Source organism: Heloderma suspectum, chromosome 2 (assembly GCF_057233095.1).
Source record: "Heloderma suspectum isolate Gila_16-S chromosome 2, 16-S_ref, whole genome shotgun sequence".
Lineage (NCBI taxonomy): Eukaryota > Metazoa > Chordata > Lepidosauria > Squamata > Helodermatidae > Heloderma > Heloderma suspectum.
In genome coordinates this window covers 276,215,681-276,234,102 of record NC_139459.1, presented here as the reverse complement: position 1 = coordinate 276,234,102, position 18,422 = coordinate 276,215,681, and the positions used below count along the sequence as shown (strand labels likewise).

Below are 18,422 nucleotides of genomic sequence, written 5' to 3'. Positions count from 1 at the left end.
TAGGGAATAGCAAAATGAAAAATTACCTGTTTAATAAAATTGTTATAATGATTTGCTGCCCTACGTATAAGGATAGAAAAAAGACTGCACAACTCTACATTCATACTTACAAGAAAGGACCCATTGAACTCAGCAGAGCTTACATCTCAGCAAATACATATAAGATTGGGCTCTACCTGAACTTATTTGCCACCCGCACAGTACAGGTGAACAACCTTTTTTAAAAGCATCCTCATTAACCGGGCTGGAATAGCCTGGTATGCTCCTCCCCCATAGAGGTGTACAGATTCATTTCCTGTTGTCCTTAACCATCCTCTGGTGCAGCCTTCCTGAACCTGATACCCTCCAGCTGATCCGGACTACAAGCCCCATCAGCCCCAGTGAGCACGACTAATGGTCGGGGTGATGGGAGCTGCAGTCTCAAACACCGGGAGGGCAGCCAGTTGGGAAAGGCTATCCAACGTGTAAATGGCTGCTGCTATTAATTAACTTCGATGCCAAAATACAATCCCCTGAAAACCTATTTTTCCAACGAGCTTACCAGCCTACAGACCGATCTCACTGACTATATGTTGCTGTCCTTCCCAAATTCTTCTTGGAACCGAACCTACCCGCCCCAAAGCGGGGCTCTCTAAGGAACGGGATACACGTCCAGGCGGAGGCATCCCTAGGCTCCCAGCCATGCGCTCACTTAGGCCCGCGCCTGGCCGCTCTACTCTTCACGCTTCCACGGAAAAATTCTGCTTCCACCCCCGCCCGCCACCGCCGCCATCCCACGTCCAGCAGAAACCTTAGGCCAAGCTGCCGCCGCTCCTTTTGGCCGCCCCCCGCGCTGGAAACCCACGAGGGGCGGGAAGGCCGCGCTCTCGCCGGGGCGGCTGGCCTGGCTCCGTCCACTGACTTCCACCCATCCACCTTGCCCGAGCCTAGCACCTGGAACTGCAGCAGTTTCTCAGTCTGCTCTGCCGACAGCTCCCGCTCCTCTGGAGCCGCCATTTTGCTGCCGCCTCTGACCCGCAGCTGCGTCACTCCACGGACGTGACGCACCGGCTCGAAGCTTCCGTCTACGTCCCACACGCGCGTGCCGACATAGAGATAAAAGCAGGAGAAGAGGAAAGAAGAGTAGAGTAGGCAGCTGCAGCCACAGAGATAGGAGAAGGATAGAGTCATAATACAAGGCAAGGTTCTACAGTCGGAACTTGCGGGCTGCTTTTCATACTATTTTTGGTCTCCTCCGGCACGGAAATGGTAGCTGCCAAAGAAAGCAAAGGACAAATCGAGGATTTCAGCGTAGCTGTGATTGGGTAGCAATATATTCATCCAGGAACAAAAGGGAGCAGCCTTCGTGCTCTAACTCGGGTCTTATTTTGTGTGAAATATGTGATTATTTTTAAGTTATAAAATACTTTAACACTGTCCTGTCAGTGCAGTCAGCTTTCCGCGTGTTACAGGTTGGTGGGCTGTGGCTGAGAAATAATAGCTTACGACAGCCTTGAAATGTAGCCCACGGTTAGTACTGCAGCTCAGAGGTGGAACTGACTGAGGCTGGCTTCGATTTCCAGCCCCAGATCTCCTGAGATTGCAGGAAAGGCCAGCCTCCTTAAATTGCCCGCTCAGACTCTCTCCCAGATCAAATCCAGTGCTCAACTGCATGCAAAAGCCTTGCGCTCCTTTGATAGGCTGTGCTTTTAAATGTTTAACATACCCCCCCCCCCCCCAGCGGCTTCCAATGCAAATCCAGGAGCTGGGTGTGTGTGTGTGTGTGTGTATGTATGCATGTATGCATAAGTTCCAGAAGTCTATCGTCACAGCCATAGCTCATATTTGCACGTACCCCCACCTAGCTTCCGGTTTGATTTGGGAATCTCTATTTTACTGTGCTAGAAAAGTAAATGCGCCTCGTGAATGAACGGAACATAAGGCGCGTGTGTATTCCATGGGCTGGGGTGGCGACTCTACACATGGACATCACCAGATGGTCAGTATCGAAATCAGATTGATTATGTACTTTGCAGCCAAAGATGGAGAAGCTCCATACAGTCAGTAAAAACAAGACCTGGAGCTGACTGTGGCTCAGATCATGAGCTGCTTCTTGCAAAATTTCGGCTTACATTGAAGAACGTCGGGAAAACCACTAAACCATTCAGGTATGACCTAAATCATATCCCTGATGAATATACAGTGGAGGTGAGGAATAGATTTCAAGGATTAGACCTGATAGACAGAGTGCCTGAGGAACTATGGATGGAGGTCCGTAACATTGTTCAGGAGGCAGCAACGAAATCCATCCCAAAGAAAAAGAAATGCAAGAAAGCAAAGTGGCTGTCTGAGGAGGCTTTACAAGTAGCTGACGAAAGAAGGGAAGCGAAAAACAAGGGAGAAAGGGGAAGATATACCCAACTGAATGCAGAGTTCCAGAGAATAACAAGGAGAGACGAGAAGGCCTTCTTAAACGAACAATGCAAAGAAATCGAGGAAAACAATAGAATGGGAAAGATCTCTTCAAGAAAATCGTAGATATCAAGGTAACGTTTTGTGCAAAGATGGGCATGATAAAGGACAAAGAAGGCAGGGACCTAACAGAAGCAGATGAGATTAAGAGGAGGTGGAAAGAATACACAGGAGAACTATACAGGAAAGATCTTAATGTCCCTGATAGCCATGATAGTGCGGTCACTGAACTTGAGCCGGACATCCTAGGGAGTGAAGTCAAGTGGGCCTTAGGAAGTACTACTAACAACAAAGCTAGCAGAGATGACAGTATTCCAGCTGAGCTATTTAAAATCCTAAAAGATGATGCTGTTAAAATGCTGCACTCAATATGCCAACAAATTTGGAACACTCAACAGTGGCCACAAGACTGGAAAAGGTCAGTTTACATTCCAATTCCAAAGAAGGGCAATGCCAAAGAGTGTTCAAACTGCCATACAATTGCGCTCATTTCATATGCCAGCAAGGTGATGCTCAAAATCCTACAAGCTAGGCTTCAGCAGTATGTGAACCGAGAACTACCAGAAGTACAAGCTGGGTTTCGAAGAGGCAGAGGAACTAGAGATCAAATCGCCAACGTTCGCTGAATCATGGAGAAAGCAAGAGAATTCCAGAAAAACATCTATTTCTGCTTCATTGACTACGCTAAAGCTTTTGATTGTGTGGATCACAACAAACTGTGGCAAATCCTTAAAGAGATGGGAGTACCAGACCATCTTACCTGTCAACTGAGAAACCTGTACGAGGGTCAAGAAGCAACAGTAAGAACCAGACATGGAACAACCGATTGGTTCAAAATTGGGAAAGGAGTACGACAAGGCTGTATATTGTCGCCCTCCTTATTTAACTTATATGCAGAGTACATGATGAGATTAAATATAGACATTTTGGGTGTCAGTGAACTGAAATGGACTGGAATGGGCCACTTCACATCAGATGACCACCAGATCTACTACTGTGGACAAGAGGACCACAGAAGAAATGGAGTAGCCTTCATAATTAATAATAAAGTGGCTAAAGCGGAGCTTGGATACAATCCAAAAAATGACAGAATGATCTCAATTTGAATTCAGGGTAAGCCATTTAACATCACAGTGATCCAAATATACGCCCCAACCACAGGTGCTGAAGAAGCAGAAGTAGATGAGTTCTATGAGGATCTGCAGAACCTGCTGGATAGTACGCCAAAAAGAGATGTTATTTTCATTACAGGAGACTGGAATGCTAAGGAGGGTAGTCAAACAACACCTGGAATTACAGGCAAGCATGGTCTGGGAGAACAAAATGAAGCAGGACATAGGCTGATAGAATTTTGCCAAGACAACTCACTGTGCATAACAAACACTCTCTTCCAACAACCAAAGAGACGACTTTATACATGGACTTCACCAGATGGTTGACACCGAAATCAGGTTGACTACATCCTTTTAGCCAAAGGTGGCGGACATCTATGCAGTTGGTAAAAACAAGACCTGGAGCTGATTGTAGTTCAGATCACGAACTTCCTATTGCACAATTTAGAATCAGACTAAAGAGAATAGGGAGGACCCACAGATCAGTTAGATATGAGCTCACTAATATTCCTCATGAATATGCAGTGGAGGTGAAGAATAGGTTTAAGGGACTAGATTTAGTAGATAGGGTCCCGGAAAAACTATGGACAGAAGTTCGCAATGTTGTTCAGGAGGCGGCAACAAAAAACGTCCCAAAGGAAAAGAAAACGAAGAAGGCAAGATGGCTGTCTACTGAGACACTGGAAGCAGCCCAAGAAAGAAGGAAAGCAAAAGGCAACAGTGATAGGGGGAGATATGCCCAATTAAATGCAAAATTCCAGAGGTTAGCCAGAAGAGATAAGGAATTATTTTTAAACAAGCAATGCGCAGAAGCGGAAGAAGATAATAGAATAGAAAGGACAAGAGACCTCTTCCAGAAAATTAGAAACATCGGAGGTAAATTCCAGGCAAAAATGGGTATGATCAAAAACAAAGATGGCAAGGACCTAAGAGAAGCAGAAGAGGTCAAGAAAAGGTGGCAAGAATATACGGAAGATCTGTATAGGAAGGATAATAATATTGGGGATAGATTTGACGGTGTGGTCAGTGAGCTAGAGCCAGACATCCTGAAGAGTGAGGTTGAATGAGCCTTAAGAAGCATTGCTAATAACAAGGCAGCAGGAGACGACGGTATCCCAGCTGAACTGTTTAAAATCTTGCAAGATTATGCTGTCAAGGTGATGCATGCCATATGCCAGCAAATTTGGAAAACACAAGAATGGCCAACAGATTGGAAAAATCAACTTATATCCCCATACCAAAAAAGAGAAGCACCAAAGAATGTTCAAACTATTGAACAGTGGCACTTCTTTCACATGCCACTAAGGTAATGCTCAAGATCTTGCAAGGTAGACTCCAGCAATTCATGGAACGAGAATTGCCAGATGTACAAGCTGGGTTTCGAAAAGGCAGAGGAACTAGAGACCAAATTGCCAATATCCGCTGGATATGGAGAAAGCCAGGGAGTGTCAGAAAAACATCTACTTCTGTTTTATTGACTATTCTAAAGCCTTTGACTGTGTGGATCATAACAAATTGTGGCAAGTTCTTGGTGGTATGGGGATACCAAGTCATCTTGTCTGCCTTCTGAGGAATCTGTATAACAACCAAGTAAGGAGTGACTTACCGAATAAACAACAACAACAACATGAGAAATGCCGGGTTGGATGAATCACAGTTCGGAATTAAGATTGCCAGGAGAATTAACAACCTCAGATACACAGACGATACCACCCTAATGGCAGAAAGCGAAGAGGATCTAAAGAGCCTCTTGCTGAGGGTGAAAGAGGAAAGTGCAAAAGCTGGTTTGAAACTCAACATTAAAAAAAACTAAGATCATGGCATCTGGCCCCATTCCTTCCTGGCATATAGAAGGGGAAGAAATGGAAGCAGTGACAGATTTTATTTTCTTGGGCTCCAAGATCACCGCAGACAGTGACTGTAGCCATGAAATTAAAAGACACTTGCTCCTTGGGAGGAAAGCTATGGCCAACCTAGACAGCATAGTAAGAAGCAGAGACATCACCTTGCCGACAAAGGTCCGTCTAATCAAAGCTATGCTTTTCCCAGTAGTAATGTATGGCTGTGAGAGCTGGACTATAAGGAAGGCTGAGCGCCGAAGAATTGATGCTTTCGAACTGCGGTGCTGGAGAAGACTCTTACGAGTCCCCTGGACTGCAAGGAGGTCAGATCAGTCAATCCTAAAGGAAATCAACCCTGAGTGCGCATTGGAAGGACAGATACTGAAGCTGAAGCTCAGATATTTTGGCCACCTAATGCGAAGAGAAAAGTCCCTGGAAAAGACCCTGATGCTGGGAAAGATTGAAGGCCAAAGGAGAAGGGGACGGCAGAGGATGAGATGGCTAGATAGCATCACGGATGCAATGAATATGAACTTGAGCATGCTCCGGGAGAAAGCAGAGGACAGGAAGTCCTGGCGTGCGATGGTTCATGGGGTCACGAAGAGTCGGACACGACTTAACAACTGAACAACAAGAAGTTAGATTTCCTTTTGTGCACCTGAGGTGTTTTTTGCATGGGAAGGAGCTCTTTGTGTTGTTGGACTACAACTCCTATCATCCCTGACCATTGCTCATGCTGGCTGGGGCCGATAGTAGAGCCCCAACAACATCTGAGGGCCACATGCTCTCCACCAGCGGCCTGCGAAATTGTCAGCTTTCAACGTGACTGTGTCGTGATTTCAGGTGATTAGAGTTGTTGCAATCCTATACCAATTTATCTCCGGGAGTAAATCCCATTGAACTCAGTGGGACTTACTTCTGAGTATAGCAGCATGTTGTTAGGCATGGACACTGCTAGCAAAATGTATTTTATTTGGACCTCCCCTCCCCCTTCCTTTTCATTCCTAGAATTTGCAGATCCATAAAACAATGCACAATCACAATAAAAAAAAAAAATACTAAAATGGCAACACTCTTTTTTTTAAGCAAGCAGTTTACAAGAGGGTATAAAAGCCATGATGTCAGTTGAAAGCAGAGCTGGGCGGGCACAGCTAAAGCCTGGCACAGGACAGACAGTAGTGTACTGTAGGGGTACCAGAAAAACTTCCCCATAAAAGGAGTTTCCAAGCTGGGTGCCACAATAGAAAATGTTCTCTGTTTGGTAGCCACCCACCTAACTTCTGGTGCTGGATGTGAACTTTTTGAAAATCAGTTACGTTATTGTTCTGCTCTCTGTCTGCATCTTGATCATGTGTGTATGGTGTAGTATTGCAGTGGAGACCTGTAATCTGTGATGTATATTGCCAATAAATACTGAGTAAGCCATGACTCTTTGGTTGCAACCCTGTACACACTTCCCTGGGAATAAGTACCATTGCAACTCCATGGGGCTTACTTCCCAATAGATGTGCACAGGATTGTACTGTTAAAGCTTTTATTAGAGAGGCATTAATGTTAACCATTACGTATTAACCTGAGCCCTCATTTGAAATGTGGACAGATGATCATACTGAATGGTTGTCACCTTCACCTCACTCTTCAGAATGGGGATATTCAGACCGAGCTACATCACCAGCCTCCCCATCCCTTTCATCGACTACAGCAGGGAGATAATAACATTGGACAGCTTATTTCATCATTCCTAGCACAAGTAGCAGCTGCACAGCAATCTTTAAAATCGCTCTGGTGCAATCCTATGCATGTTTAGGCAAAAAAAAAAAATCCTTTAATTCCCAGCATTCCACAGCCAGCCATGCTGGTTGGGGAATGCTGAGAACTGGAGGACTTATTTCTGCCCCAAAATGCATAGGATTGTGCCCTTAAATACACAGAAACATTTCCTCTCAGAAGATGATCTTATGACCTTACTTTGGGAGGAGCATGAATTTCTGTCTTTGTTTCTTCTTGATACTGATGCTGCCAAATCACTTGTGAGGATAAAGTCCTGGTTTTCTCCTAGGACCAGCTCTCACTTTGAATGCTCTAAGGAGTGAAATGTTGCAATCCTATATGCCCTTACATGGGGAAGAGTCCCACTGAATATAATAGGGCCTACTTCTGAGTTATTATACATAGGCTTTAGCTGAGCGTCATAGCATTAAAAAAACCCAGGAAATCCAGTCCTCATCCAAAGGGGCTGTCAGTTTAATACTATGCTGATGGCACATACCCTGTGCGCTGCCAACTTTCCATGACTTGTCTTCCTTTGCCTTACCTGCAGTTACTCAACACTATACAGAAAGTCACAAAGATGTGGTCTTTGTTATATCACATAAAAAATACTTTACTTCTCTCTGTGAATCCAGTTTCTGGATGCCCTTGTTAGCCTGACTTACTCACTGCTTGCAAGAAGTGAGGTCAGGAAACTGAATCCAGCTAATCTCTATGTTGTAGGACGTGAAGGGGGGATTTTATGGAACTGGGAGGTCCTGGGTCTAGGGAAACTTGAATTTGGCCATGTGAGGCTTGCATGATCCAGGATCTTGCAGTTCCATAACATCCCCCCTTTGCTTCTGACAACATGGACGTTGGCACATCATGGAAAGGTGGAATCCTTCCTCTCTGTGTGTGGTGGAAGTGGATGGGGTATGTGCTATCAACATAGTATTAGACTGACAGTTCTTTTGGGCAAGGATTTGATTTTCTGGTTATTTTTAATGCTAAGACTGTCAGCTCAAGCCTATGTATGAATACTCAGAAGTAAGCCCTACTGTATTCAAGGGGCTGTTCCCCATGGAAGGGCGCATAGGATTGTAGCCTTTCACTCATTAGGGTGCTGAATGTGAGACCTGTTCCTAGGGGAAAATGGAGAAATCCAAGACTTTATCCTCACAGTGATTTGGCGGTGGCAGCATCAAGCAGAAACAAAGGTAGACATTCACATGTGCTATTCACCTGGTGATAGTTATTCACAGAATCATAGAATAGTAGGGTTGGAAGGGGCCTACAAGGCCATCGAGTCCAACCCCCTGCTCAATGCAGGAATCCAAGTCAGAGCATCCCTGACAGATGGCTGTCCAGCCTCGTCTTGAATGCCTCCAGTGTGGGAGAGCCCACCGCCTCCCTAGGTAATTGGTTTCATTGTCGTATTGCTCTAACAGGAAGTTTTTCCTGATGTTCAGCTGGAATCTGACTTCCTTTCACTTGCGCCCATTATTCCATGTCCTGCACTCTGGGGTGATTGAGAAGAGATCCTGGCCTTCCTCTCTGTGACAACCTTTCAAGTACTTGAAGAGCGCTCTCATATCTCCCCTCAGTCTTCTCTTCTCAAGGCTAAACATGCCCAGTTCTTTCAGTCTCTCTTCATAGGGCTTTGTTTCCAGTCCCCTGATCATCTTTATTGCCCTTCTCTGAACCCTCTCCAGCTTGTCTGTATCCTTAAAGTGCGGTGCCCAGAACTGGACGCAGTACTCCAGATGAGGTCTAACCAGTGCTGAATAGAGGGGAACTAGTACTTCCCGGGATTTGGAAGCTATGCTTCTATTAATGCAGCCCAAAAGAGCATTTGCCTTTTTTGCAGCCACATCACATTGTTGGCTCATATTCAGCTTGTGATCAACAACAATTCCAAGATCCTTCTCGCTTGTAGTGTCATTGAGCCACGTATCCCCCATCTTGTAACTGTGTATTTGGTTTCTTTTTCCTAGGTGCAGAACTTGGCATTTATCTCTATAAAATGTCATTCTGTTGTTTTCTGCCCTGTGCTCCAGTCTATCAAGAGCACTTTGAATTTTGTTTCTGTCTTCCAGGGTATTAGCTATTCTGCCCAATTTCGTGTCATCTGCGAATTTGATCAGCATTCCCTGCACCTCCTCCTCCAAGTCTATATTGATGTATTTCCTTTTCCAAGCTAATTTCTTGCAATAAATAAGTATGCAGAGAATCTCTTGAAGGATGGCAGCAGATGATGCTGCATGATATTTCTGAGGCCCACAAACAAAATCTGTATTACCACTGATCCAATTGGAAGATCTGTGTATATTCCAAAATAGGCCACCACTAGAGGTAGGTAATAACCAATTGTTATTTGGCTGTAACCAGCTGAGCCTTTGAGAGCCAGTGTTTCAGTTCACAAGAGCATATTGCTACCAACTATCCAAGAGTGCAGAGTGACAAGAGTCACATTTGTGGAATTCCCTTTTGATGTGTCTGAGGAGGGTTTCACAAACCAAGGTTGGAGAAATCATGATTTGTGCTGCACATCATAATTTGTGTACAACTGGTCAAAAAGCAAGTATATATCATTCTATCATTTCCTTAGAAATGAATAATCAGCTCAGAAAAAGCCCACTCCAATTTCCCACAGGGGTAGGCAATGTGGTGCCCTCCAGATGTTTTAGAACACACCTCCCATCAGCCCCAGCCAGCATGGCCAATAGTAAGGGATTGTGGGAGATGTATTTCAAAACAGCTGAAGGGTGGAGACACCGATGTGCCCTTGCAAGGGAAGGAGGATGACTCGTGCCACTGAACTCTTGATTATAGGTGGTGGTGAAATTCACACTGGGTTGGAATTTCTCCTCCACATCTCCCAAACAAAGATGGCTGAGTCAGTTTTCACCCAGCTGCCTCCTTCTCCTCTCATCCATAATGTAATGATGAGAGTGACTGTAAAGATGGCCACCTGGCATTTCACTCCCCCTTGCGTGAGCAGGGAAGTCCTTGCAGGGTCAGCTGTTTCTTTCAGAAGAGAAAGCCCCAAGAATTCAAAGTTGTTGTTGTTGTTGTTCAGTCGTTCAGTCGTGTCCGACTCTTCGTGACCCCATGGACCATAGCACGCCAGGCCTTCCTGTCCTGCGCTCTCTCCCGGAGCGTGCTCAAGTTCATATTCATTGCATCCGTGATGCTATCTAGCCATCTCATCCTCTGCCGTCCCCTTCTCCTTTGGCCTTCAGTCTTTCCCAGCATCAGGGTCTTTTCCAGGGAGTTTTCTCTTCGCATTAGGTGGCCAAAATATTGGAGCTTCAGCTTCATTATCTGTCCTTCCAATGAGCACTCAGGGTTGATTTCCTTTAGGATGGACTGATTTGACCTCCTTGCAGTCCAGGGGACTCGTAAGAGTCTTCTCCAGCACCACAGTTCGAAAGCATCAATTCTTCGGCGCTCAGCCTTCCTTATAGTCCAGCTCTCACAGCCATACATTACTACTGGGAAAACCATAGCTTTGATTAGACGGACCTTTGTCGGCAAGGTGATGTCTCTGCTTCTTACTATGCTGTCTAGGTTGGCCATAGCTTTCCTCCCAAGGAGCAAGCGTCTTTTAATTTCATGGCTACAGTCACCGTCTGCGGTGATCTTGGAGCCCAAGAAAGTAAAATCTGTCACTGCTTCCATTTCTTCCCCTTCTATATGCCAGGAAGTGATGGGGCCAGATGCCATGATCTTTGTTTTTTTAATGTTGAGTTTCAAACCAGCTTTTGCACTCTCCTCTTTCACCCTCAACAAGAGGCTCTTGAGATCCTCTTCGCTTTCTGCCATTAGGGTGGTATCGTCTGCATATCGGAGGTTGTTGATAATTCTCCCAGCAATCTTAATTCCGACCTCTGATTCATCCGACAAACTGATTTATTTCAAATGTAAGGAATGATACGGAAGCAGCAGCAGGCACAGGCAATATAAGTCTTGAAGGCAGAATTAGAGAAAGGCCCGATATATTGTGCAAGCCCCAAGCACACAGATGGCTGCTTCAGGCTTTGGCTTCTTCTGACATCTCACTGAGCCAGAACTTCTCACAAGAACATAGAAGAATCATAGAATAGTAGGGTTAGAAGGGGCCTATAAGACCATCGAGTCTAACCCCATCGAGTCCAAGAGCCCTGCTGGATCTGAGCAAAGGCTTATCTAGTCCAGCATTCTGTTTCTACATGTTCAGATGTGGGGCTCGGATAGGGCAGGGGGGCACCACACCTCCTACAGTGGCAGCGACCCCCTCTCCACTGCACCTCTCCTGTTGTTTGTCAGTGTGGTGGGCCTGCTGCTGCACATGCCTGTGCTGTTTCGATGCCCTGGGTGCACTTCTCAGTACCATTCCTTGGAAACTCTGTGGCTTCCTGGCCTCCTACTGAGCAAGCATGCCAGGCAGGGCTCACAGGACAATTCTCCTCCATACTGCACAAACTGATTGGGGTAAAGAGTAAAAATCTGGGTCCTGCACAAGCTGGAGAGCTGGATCAATCCATGATTGGTGCAGTATGGAGGAGCATCATCCTGGGAGCCCTGCTTGATGCTCTTGCTCTGTAGGTGCCCATATCAGGAGCTTGTTGAAAGAAAGAGTAGCACCATGCCTGAGCAGAACAGGTCTCCCTTTTCTTCTGGGCTTCAAGATGGTGGCTGGAGGTTGGGAGGGCTATGTAGAAGGAGAAAAATGCTGCTGTGTGCCTGGTAAGGGAAGTGGGGGTTGGGTGGCTGTAGGAGGCTGTAGTTGGCTCCTTTGCTGGCTGGAGCAATGGGGAGGGGGTGTACCTGCTGTGCAGGGGTGGAAAAAGGAGAGACTGGATTTTTGCCTGGCTGGGTATGCTTCTGCATGTGGATTTTTTGTCCTGGCACTGGCGGCAGGATGGGGCAGGAGCTGAGAGGGAAGCGCCATGTCATTTCTCTCTTGGCTCCAGCCCTATCCTGCCTCTGCTGCGGCCACCGAGAGCAACTGTGCTAGTCTCTATCAGCCACGGCAGAGGAAGCCACGGCAGAGGAAGCCACGGCACCAGAGCAGCTGCCTTCCTGCTGAAGGAGAGCGGGAAGGAGATTAACCCTTCCCACTCTCCTTTGGCAGAACGAAGCCGAGAAGGAAGCGCGTGCTATGACCGCTGTTAGTCTCTCCCCACCCTACCCTTCTGTAATGAGTTTACAGTTCATTCTTCCTGTTTGTTCATTTAAAAATCTGGACAATTTCACTGCAGTTGCTTATCTCTGCCCCCCTTTTCAATTCTCTCTCAACCATTAGTTTGCCCTTACTTTGACCACCTCCCCTTCTCAATTCCTGTATTCCTTCCCTTCCCATTTTTGACCTCTTTTCCCTAAAAACAAAAACAAAAACCCCGTCCTCTTCTATTAGGATTATAGTTAGCCCCCCAGCCCCACTTTGCTTGTAGTTTAGTGTTTCCTTTTCTTTTGCCCCTCTCTCTCTCTCTCTCTGTGTGCGCGCGCACTTGTGCTGTGTGGACAAGCAAACAATGTGTGTCAAAGGACTACACACAGTCCCCACTTCCAAAACCAGTGGGCAAAGCACTACACACATTAACAGCTATTATTTCAATGATGTAATACTACACTGTGTGTTGCAAAGCACGGAAGCCCAATGAGGCGTCTTCAGGGTCTTGGCAGGGGCAGAGGTGGGCGAGGTGCTGCTGCGCCCTCCTGGCAAGATTGCTGTGTTGCTTCCTGCCTCTGTCAGTCCAGCAGACAACTGTCGTTGCTCTTTGTTCAAGTCAGTGTGCCCACCTCGCAGGGTTCCTGTCTTTGTTTGCTTCCTGCCTACCAGCCAGTGTTGTCCCAGGCAATTCAGCCAGAGGCCCTGAGGTTATTGACTGTGAATAGGAAAGTAGTACTATTTGCAATTCAAAGAAACCTACAGCAGAGTTTAGGGATAGTGACCTCCTTGCCGCTTCAACACTGGAGGGAGCAATCCTATGTGGATCGATGGTTGCCTCTGACCCCGGGGGTGAGCACCTACCCACTGCAGGGCGGGAGGAGCGGTGACGAGTGGATCTCTTCTGCGCTCCTGCCTCCCTGCTTTCGCAGCTAGACAGCCAATTTCGGCTATCTAGCTGTGGGTCCTCGGAGCGCGGGGAGGAGCGGCTGGATGACACATAGGAAGTGTTGTACCGGCACTTCTGACCCCCACTCCAGCCCGCCCCAGGAACGCCCTGTTTTCCCCGCTCTGTGCTGCTCTTACAAGCATGGAGCACTGCAAGGTGGTGCAGCGGGGGTGGAGGTTGGTCCTCAGAGAACTGACCTCGGAGCATGGGCTTCAAGGCTGGTTCCCAGGAACCAACCAATCCTATGGCTATCTAGCTGCTGACTAGCAGCCATAGAATTGCGCCCTAACTTTATTATCCCTTTATGAACTTTGGTTTGAGTTTCTGAGAACAGCACATTTTATCTATGCCTAGTACAAAACCCCCTGGGCCAAACTGTCTGAGATTTGGCAGGTGGGATGCCCTCTAGGGGGGCTGTGCATTTCCCAACTTTCATGCACTTCTGTGCAAGCAGTGAAAAGTTATCGCTCTTTGCTTTGAGAGATTTCCTTGAAAAAATCAAATTTCACCTGCACCTAGCTCAAAAACTACTGGGCCAAATTGCCTGAAATTTTGCAGGTGGACACCGCTCCAGGGGGCTGAGAGTTCCCTGAATTTCATGTATGTATCATGAAAACTGAAAACGTTATGGCCATTTGTGTTTTCCCATGCAAGTCAATGGGAAAATGCCCAAAACAAGTGATTTGGATGTCCAAATCTTGCTTTGGATCTGAGTCGAAGTGGATGGGGTCCAAATCGGTCTGAAGTGAAGTGGGGCCACTTCGGAAGGTCTGAAGCAGCATCCAAAGCAAAGCACGGGGTCCATGCACAGCCCTAAAATAAACATGTAGAGCTTCTCTACATTAAGGAAAAATCCCACAGACTTATGGGGGTTTGTCTTCCGGAGTCTTTGTGCATTTACAATGGGCACAATATACGTGCTTCCCCTCTCCCCTAATTTTCCCCGGTCCCTTTGTGGGCTCATTCTATAAGTATCATTTATTCAGCCAGTAGATGGTGCTGCAAGACTTCTAAAATATTGCATGATTATTGAATTACACCACCTCTTTGATGCAATTTGGGGTGGGGAGGGAGTTACTGCATTTTCTGCAGTTTTTAAAATGGCAGAATAAACCTAAAATACAACGAGAGAGGCACTAGAGGTTGACAACATCATGAAAAGGACCCACAAACATCCATGAGTGAATAATCATGAGCACATAATAAATGCCTTGTGTAAAAATGCCAGTGGACAGGGGTGATCCGGTAGACATTTACTTGGGCTTCCAAAAGGCTTTTGGCAAAGTTCCTCACCAAAGACTCCTGAACAAACTTAGGAATCATGTAATAAGAGGAGAGATCTTCTTACGGATCAGTAATACCTTAAAGAACAGAAAGCAGAGAGTAGGAAAAATGGTAAATTCTCCCAATGGACGGATGTCAATAGTGGGGTCCCACAGGGATCTGTACTGAGACCAATGCTTTTCAACCTGTTCATAAATTATCTGGAGTCAGGAGTGAGCAGCGAAGTGGCCAAGGTTGCCGATGACACCTAATTATTTAGGATGGTTAAAATAAAAAGGGATTACAAAGAGCTCCAAAAAGATATATCCAAAGTGGGAGCACTGGCATCAAAATGGGAAATGCGGTTCAGTGTAAGCAAGTGTAAAGTGATCACGTTGGTTGCAAAAAATCCCAACTTCACATATATGCTGATGGGATCTGAGCTGGTGATAACTGAAAGAGATCTTGTGGTTGTGGTGGACTGCTTGATGAAAATGTCAACCCAGTGTGCAGCTGCTGTGAAAAACGCAAATTCCCTGTTAGGCATAATCAGGAAAATAATCGAAAATAAAACTGCCAAGATCATACTCCCCTCATACAAATCTATCATGCGGCCACACTTGGAATACTGTGTCCAGTTCTGGTCACCACACCTAAAAAATACTGTAGAGCTGGAAAAAGTGCAGAAAAAGGCAACTAAAATGATCAAGGGGCTGGAGCACCTCCCCTATGAGGAAAGGTTACAATAGTTGGGACTGTTTAGTTTAGAAAAAAAGGCAAGTAAGGGGAGACATGATAGAGGTGTACAAAATTATGCATGATGTGGACAAAGTGGATAGGGAGACATTTTTCTCCCTGTCATAATACTAGAATCCGGGATTAATTATGATTGGTGGGAGATTCAGGACAGATAAAAGGACGTCTTTCTCCACACTGTACAGAGTTAAATTATGGAATTCAGTTCCACAAGATGTAGAGATGGCTATTAGTTTGGGTGGCTTTAAAAGGGGATTGGACAAATTCATGGAGGATAAGGCTATCAGTGGCTACTAGTCCTGATGGCTATTTGCTACCTCCAGTATTAGAGGCAGTATGCTGATATACACCAGTTGTTAGGAACATAGGCGGGAGGGTGCTGTTTCACTCTTGTCCCGCTTGTGGGTTTCCCGTGGGCAGCAAGTTGGCTACTTTGTGAACAGAATGTTGGAGTATATGGATCTTGGTCTTATCCATCATGGTTCTTCTTATGTTCTTAAGGCCATCTAAGTTGGTTATCATCACCATATCCTGTGGCAACCAATTCCAGCATTTAACTATATGCTCTGTGAAGGAGTACATCCTGTGGTGTGTTCTGAGCCTCACTTTTCCTCAACCCCCAACCTACAGCTGTGTGTGGGTGTCTTAACTTTGAGGATAATTCTCTTGTATTCTGGTTGGCTCTGCAGGTGGGCAGATGGGCTGGAAGGCCTTGTGCGTCATAAGAATTGTCCAGTTCATCAACCTGGCTGGCTCTCATGAATCAAAGAACCCCACCTTGCTACTAGGAAAAGACAGGTATGTCATATTAACTAATGTCAGGGTGGAAACTGAGCCGATAGAGCCCCAGAGCAGTTCTGATTCTGAGGAGGATCAGCAATCCGTGGGAGAGGAGCCAACTCATCCTTCACAGGCACAGCAACTGGCAGAGATTCCTCCTGCCAGCATTCCTGAGATAGATAGTGACCCTGGCAGTGAGAAAGTACGGGAGGGGGGCTTGCTGGACGCTCGACACAGATGCAGGGAGCGACGAGCAAGGAAGGGTGCAGAAAGGAGGCGTAGCGCACGTTTGGCGCGCAAGCAACGGCTGCGTCCCGTGGACCCAAGGGAAAGAGGGAGGATCTCTCCCTAGCCCATAAGTTCAGGGTCTTCCCATGATTCTCCTTCAAACGGGGACCAACTGCCTACCTGGAGCATAGGCTACTCTGCTGTTCCTTGCTTAGTCACGGGTGATTAGCATCTGAAAGAGTCATTAAGTAAAGGATTAAAGCCTTGAAAAGAATCCTTTCGTCTGTGTCTTGAGTTGGCTACTGGACTCTACTGAAAGAGGCTGCCAGGGCGCTCCTGACAACTAATTAGTTAATTAACAACCCATTCTTCAAATAAATTTCCAAGGCAGTAAAACCACAACATAATTAAAAGGAACACAAAACCAATCACTTCAGAAGTAAATGTTGTTTTACAGCCCCGGTAAAATAAAAAGTATTTGCTGAAAAGATGGGAGTGTAAGTGCCAGGTGATCCTCCCTGGGGAGAGTATGGGGTGCCGCCACTGAGAAAACCCTCTCCCCAGCTGTGACACAGCACACCTAGACAAGAACGTTCAATGCTGGCCTCACTGAAGAGAAGATGGGTGATCCTTCAGGTAGAGATAGGGTCCAGGTTACCCAAAGGTATGGCAGTTATAGCTACTACACTAGCACAGACATTCCTTGAGCTAGAATGAGGCTGTGACATGGCTTCTTGAAGCAGTACACCCTTCAGTGTCCTGATTCATTGGCATATGCAGAAATGTGAGAAATATCCCGCGGCTAGGAAGAGGCCGCCATTTTGCTTTGCTGCACTTCAGCCTGGGATTGACCCACCGATTGCAGTTTTGTGAACAAGCAAAAGGGTGAGAGTGCATGTATCAGGAGTTCTGACGGTTGCGCACTAGAAATAGACTTTCCAGATCCCAACCCGGAGATCCTGCCCCATCTCTTCAAAAGTAATAAGGCAGTGGAAGAGGATGTAGCTACTGTGCCTCCTGCTCTGTTCCTTCACCAATCCTCTTGCTCACCCTTTTCTTAGAGTGCTCTAACACAAGCAGGACTCTGTTTTTATATTGCAGCAAGCAGAGGAGGGAGACAGGTGAGGGGACTGGTGGAGGAATGGTCCAGGAGGCAAAGCATTGGCGCTCCTTCCCATGCCTTGGCACATTTCAAAGGCCCAGCGGGATCTCCAGCTTTTGTTCTGGAAACCCAACAAGGGATGGGGCAAAGAAGGCTAGAAATTAAGCGAAGGGAGACAGAGGGTTGCTTGAGCTTGCTGCTGCCCAGAAACAGTTCAACTTGTGCTCTAAGTATTCATTTAAACACAAACAGAAAGGGTGGTAGAAGAGCAATCTTTTATGCACAAGGCCTTTGGCAACACAGAAGCAGCCTTACATATCACTAAAATGTATGTGATCGAAGAAACAACTTAAGTGCCAGAGGTGTGCTAATTTTAGTTTTGTGCATCCTTTAAAACATGCGCACACTAGAATCCCCATTGTCAATGTATTTTAAGGCTGCAATCCTATGCCCACTTACCTAGGAGTAACACCATTGAACTCAATGGGATGTACTTCTGAGTAGTCACATAAGATTGCGCTGTAAATTCACAAACCTGGGGCATGTTTCCACCAACGATTTACCCCAAACTGGCTGTGTGTGTAGGTCATTAGGGATACATGACGTTGTGGCCATCTAGCAGCCACCCTGGAGTTTATCACGGAAAAACTGGTTCTTCTGAGACTGGTTATAGTCCGATTTTCCCTCTTTACTTCAGCTCAGTTATGGTCTTGCTGGGGTGTGTTCCATCACCTGCACATGCATTGGTATCAGAGTCCTGCCCATGGGGGTGTGTAGCCCTGCTCATGGGGGTGAGTTGCTCACCTGCCCATGACCTCACCGACCCAACTCTTTCCCTCCCTGTTTTCTGGAAGCTTCACCACCATTTTGAAGCAGGATGCTGAGGGATCAACTTTTTTAAAAAAAATTGAAAGTAAGCACTAGATCAAGCAAGTACTCCCAATACAGCCTGAAAATCAGGTTTATCTCAGGTAACTTCCCCAGAACTACACGTGGGGAGGATCAATGGCTAATATTTCTTTGTGTCCTTTGGACC

General features: G+C 46.3%; 1 protein-coding gene and 1 pseudogene across 1 annotated transcript in view; one reads left to right on the top strand and one right to left on the bottom strand.

The window, feature by feature from the left end:
- The window catches only part of FAF2 (Fas associated factor family member 2), a 29,723-nt gene extending 28,691 nt beyond the window's left edge, over positions 1-1,032 (bottom strand). The window contains exon 1 of the mRNA XM_084839322.1: positions 934-1,032. Coding sequence (XP_084695448.1) covers positions 934-996 — 63 coding nt within the window. The 5' untranslated portion in view covers positions 997-1,032. The remainder of the gene's footprint in view (positions 1-933) is intronic.
- A 2,048-nt stretch (positions 1,033-3,080) lies between these two features.
- LOC146354607 (protein CFDP2 pseudogene) lies at positions 3,081-9,974 on the top strand (annotated as a pseudogene).
- The last annotated feature ends 8,448 nt before the right edge of the window (positions 9,975-18,422 follow it).